The 3535-nt window shown below is 38.5% G+C and overlaps 1 protein-coding gene across 3 annotated transcripts; it reads left to right on the forward strand.

Annotated features, from left to right (window-relative positions):
* The first annotated feature begins 211 nt into the window (after window positions 1–211).
* On the forward strand, window positions 212–3201 carry LOC136264408 (uncharacterized). 3 transcript variants are annotated; one of them, XM_066059138.1, is made up of 8 exons: window positions 212–637; window positions 686–848; window positions 1698–1802; window positions 2056–2120; window positions 2181–2209; window positions 2260–2392; window positions 2830–2894; window positions 2954–3201. In XM_066059138.1, exons 4-8 carry the CDS (start codon window positions 2091–2093, stop codon window positions 3027–3029), a joined length of 333 nt encoding a protein of 110 aa, XP_065915210.1. In that variant the 5' UTR covers window positions 212–637; window positions 686–848; window positions 1698–1802; window positions 2056–2090; the 3' UTR covers window positions 3030–3201. The 3 variants fall into 3 exon arrangements, with proteins under 3 accessions (XP_065915210.1, XP_065915208.1, XP_065915209.1); XM_066059136.1 differs by having other exon boundaries at window positions 2300–2392; XM_066059137.1 differs by lacking the exons at window positions 212–637; window positions 686–848 and adding an exon at window positions 968–1186 and having other exon boundaries at window positions 2300–2392.
* The last annotated feature ends 334 nt before the right edge of the window (window positions 3202–3535 follow it).

Below are 3535 nucleotides of genomic sequence, written 5' to 3' on the forward strand. Positions count from 1 at the left end.
CTTGAGCAAAAATTCCAGGATGTCTTTAAAAATCGTTCCAGGACGTCTCAAACTGCAATACACTCCAGGCGTCTCGAAAGCCGTCATGTGAAATAAAGTTAAAACTCGCATTTTTAGCGATCGTGTAAATATAAACATAGATTACGGAGTTTCTTTCTAAAGACGTCTTGAGTAACACAAGACGTCCTGAAAAGTCAAGACGTCTTAAGGTACTGACGGGCACTTGATCCTTAATCGGCTCGACTTTACTGAGAAACTCGAGCCCCTCGTGAGAAACTACATCGCTTGAGCAACGCTTGAAAAAGTAAGAGTCAAGAATACTGAGGGACTCTATGATATATGCCGGTCTTGAATGCTAACGAAACGAGGAGTGAAGTTTGTGCAACGTGTCACATCGCCACACACTGATTCACCGTGTTTGTGCGATAGGGTTTTTGGACCTGTCCACCAGATGTTGAAAGGAAATTCATTCCACCACATGTTGAAAGGAAATTCATTCCAACTTGTGAAGTTATTGGTATACTCATTGTTGGGGTCCATGGGGACATCGATGATCATTTACCAGTCAGCTGTAAGTAATGTCACAACAGAAGGAAAGGAACCATTTCCATACCCCTATGGCATACTGATTTTCCAGGTCAGTTTATGTACACCCAACCACAGAAATGTAGAACTTTAGTTGCAGGTGGAAAATAAACACCTTTTTACTCAGTTACAAGAGATTCACCCAGCTGGGATAAAATGTTGAAGTGAATGTCATTAGTGCCTACTTGCGGTTCATCAGGTATTGGACAATTCCAAGTTTCCAGATTATGCAGTTGTCCTCATGTTCAAGTTTACACGTTTAGGCAAGTTCCACAACATCCTATAATCTATTACTATATATATCAGTGTGGAATAATGCTTATATAATATTTTTAAACCAGGCGCACGTCCACGTGCGCCTGGTTTCCGTAAAAGTGTGTGTGTGTACCTATCTATCTACCTATGTTTGTCCGTACGCACCCACGTGAGCAAAATCGTTTAATAACGGTAAAAGCAGCTTTTACGTAAGAAGTAAAAGTGAAATGAAGTCTGTGTTAAACTTCTGCACAGGTGAACTTTGCTCTGAGGTGGTTTCTTTTCGGCGGACTGAAATACGGGTGTGGTGACTTTCCTCAGACTACCTTCCCCTTGAGGTTTTCAGGTATTTAGCAACTGAAAAACAACGGTGCAGGCCTCGTACACTGCCAGGAATAGCCTATCGCTTCGAGTTGAAAGGGGGCGTATCCCTTACGTACGCGAACGAAAATGAAGAGCAGCTTTGAGGCTTTGTCGAGAGAATTTGTGGGAAAAAACACGTTAGTCACACTATAAAACAGTTTAGAAGATAGTTTTGTGCGTAATATGTTGGTTAAAGCGGTTTATTTAACAAACGCTTCCTTAGCAGTGCATAGCAACGTAATTGAACGAATTACGAATATTTCATGAATTACGAAATACGAGAAATAACTAATTATATTATCAAACTACCCTATTGTAAAGTAGTAATACATAGTTGGTTAATTCATAGTAGTATATACTGTCTATAGTTATTCCAGATGAGTTAGCTAGCTGCTTGGCGCCTGGTTTTTAGAAGTAGCACAACATCAACTTGTTCATATTCCAGGCTTTAGGTATGTGTATTGTATTTAACACCTGCTTGTTGGTTTTTGCAGGCCATCTGGTCATACTGGTTTATCCACTAGCAGTTGAATGTGATCATGGTACATATGTAAGTTGAGACCATGTAGGAACAAAGATACAGGTGTCATGAATTTCAGGTCAGTTGACATTCAGAGGAATTGTATTATTGCAATTATTCTTTTTGTAGTTATCAATTATCAGTGACCAGTTTGTGATAGCGTACTTTTGTTTGACTAATGACCAAATGTTCTGGTTTACATGCTTACCCAACAGTTATGTTACTCACTTAACCTGCATATGGGATATATATTTTTCATTCATTTTGATTATTCATCCTTTATTGGTACAGCCTGGCATATTGATTTTTTGCACATTCTCTTTTTAATTCAGTGCCTGCTGGATTGTTTCGCCAGATATCGAAACAGATGTTTTTGGTGTTGCAACCGATATTCCAGGTCAGTTTGCATGTGTGTTTAATTTAAGGTTGACTTCAGTGCCTGCTTATTCTTTTACAGGTCTCGGTATTGAGTGTCATGAATTTCAGGTCAGTTGACGTACAGAAGAATTTTATTATTGCAATTGTTGTTTTTGTAGTTATCAATTATCACTGTATACTAGTGATGTGAATTTGCAGGTCAGTCTACTCAGATGTATCGGGCATAGTGTTCATGGGTTCGAACAAGTATCCAGTGTAGACTGTAGTGGCATCAAGGGTGTTAATTTCCAGGTCAGTTTACATGTTGTGATGTTAGTGATTTTTTCCTAGTACCCAGATATTAAGTGTATTGTATTTAATGCCCACCTGTTATGTTTTTAAATTATGGTATATCAGTGTAGACAGTGCAACAGTAAGCCTTCTGTGTTGTAGTAACTATTTGTTTCATAATATTATGCTGTTGTCCCGGAATGGCACAGTTTTTGGGTAACCAGTGTGAAGTCCAGTGGTACAAACATTGTATTATGACCAAGTTGTGATAGCGTACTTTTGTTTGACTAATGTCCTAATGTTCTGGTTTGACTAATTTTCTGGTTTAACATGCTTACCCAACAGCTATGTTATTCATTCACTTAGCCTGGGATATAACTTTTGTTCATTTTGATTATCCATGCTATTATTGACACAGCCCGGCATATTGATTTTTTGTACATTCTCTTTTAATTCAGTGCCTGCTGGATTGTGTCATCAGATATCGAAACAAGTGTTTTTGGTGTTGCGACCTATGTTCCAGGTCAGTTGCATGAGTGTTTAATTTAAGGTTAACTTCAGTGCCTGCTTATTCTTTTACAGGTCTCAGTATCGTCATGCTGACATACAAGAAATCATCACTATTGTTGGAACTATTTTTAGTCAAGTCTTGATGTGATGTTAATTAACGTTGTTACACATTGTTGTATGTTTACCATATGGCAAGAAATTATCATGGCCATCATGAAATTTGAATATTGTGTAAGTTGTGTGGACCAACCCCAACTCATACATGGTCACTGGCAAACCACGAACCACATTCAAGCCACAACACCACGAACCACATTCGAGCAATCCATTACAAAATTTTGGTGCACCATTTGTGTGTGCATAATACTTAATGAAAGCCACAACACAAGCTACATGGTACACACTACATAGAGGTGGTAACCCCTAAAGGCTTGTTACCTTTTGTATTCACCTTACCGGCCTTTGTGGTTAATCTATTAAAAATTACATGTAAATAGAGAATTGAAGAGTATGCTTAAAGCACCTTCGCTAGTGATTTTGTTCTTCAAACCATAAGACAACTGGCGATTTATAAACGCTCGCATGGGGTGTGGTACTAAATGGAATTTAAAAGATTTCTGCTTAAAACGCCATCCCTAGGGAACTTACGGTTCA

This window comes from Dysidea avara, chromosome 8 (assembly GCF_963678975.1).
Source record: "Dysidea avara chromosome 8, odDysAvar1.4, whole genome shotgun sequence".
In the NCBI taxonomy this organism is placed as follows: Eukaryota; Metazoa; Porifera; class Demospongiae; order Dictyoceratida; family Dysideidae; genus Dysidea; species Dysidea avara.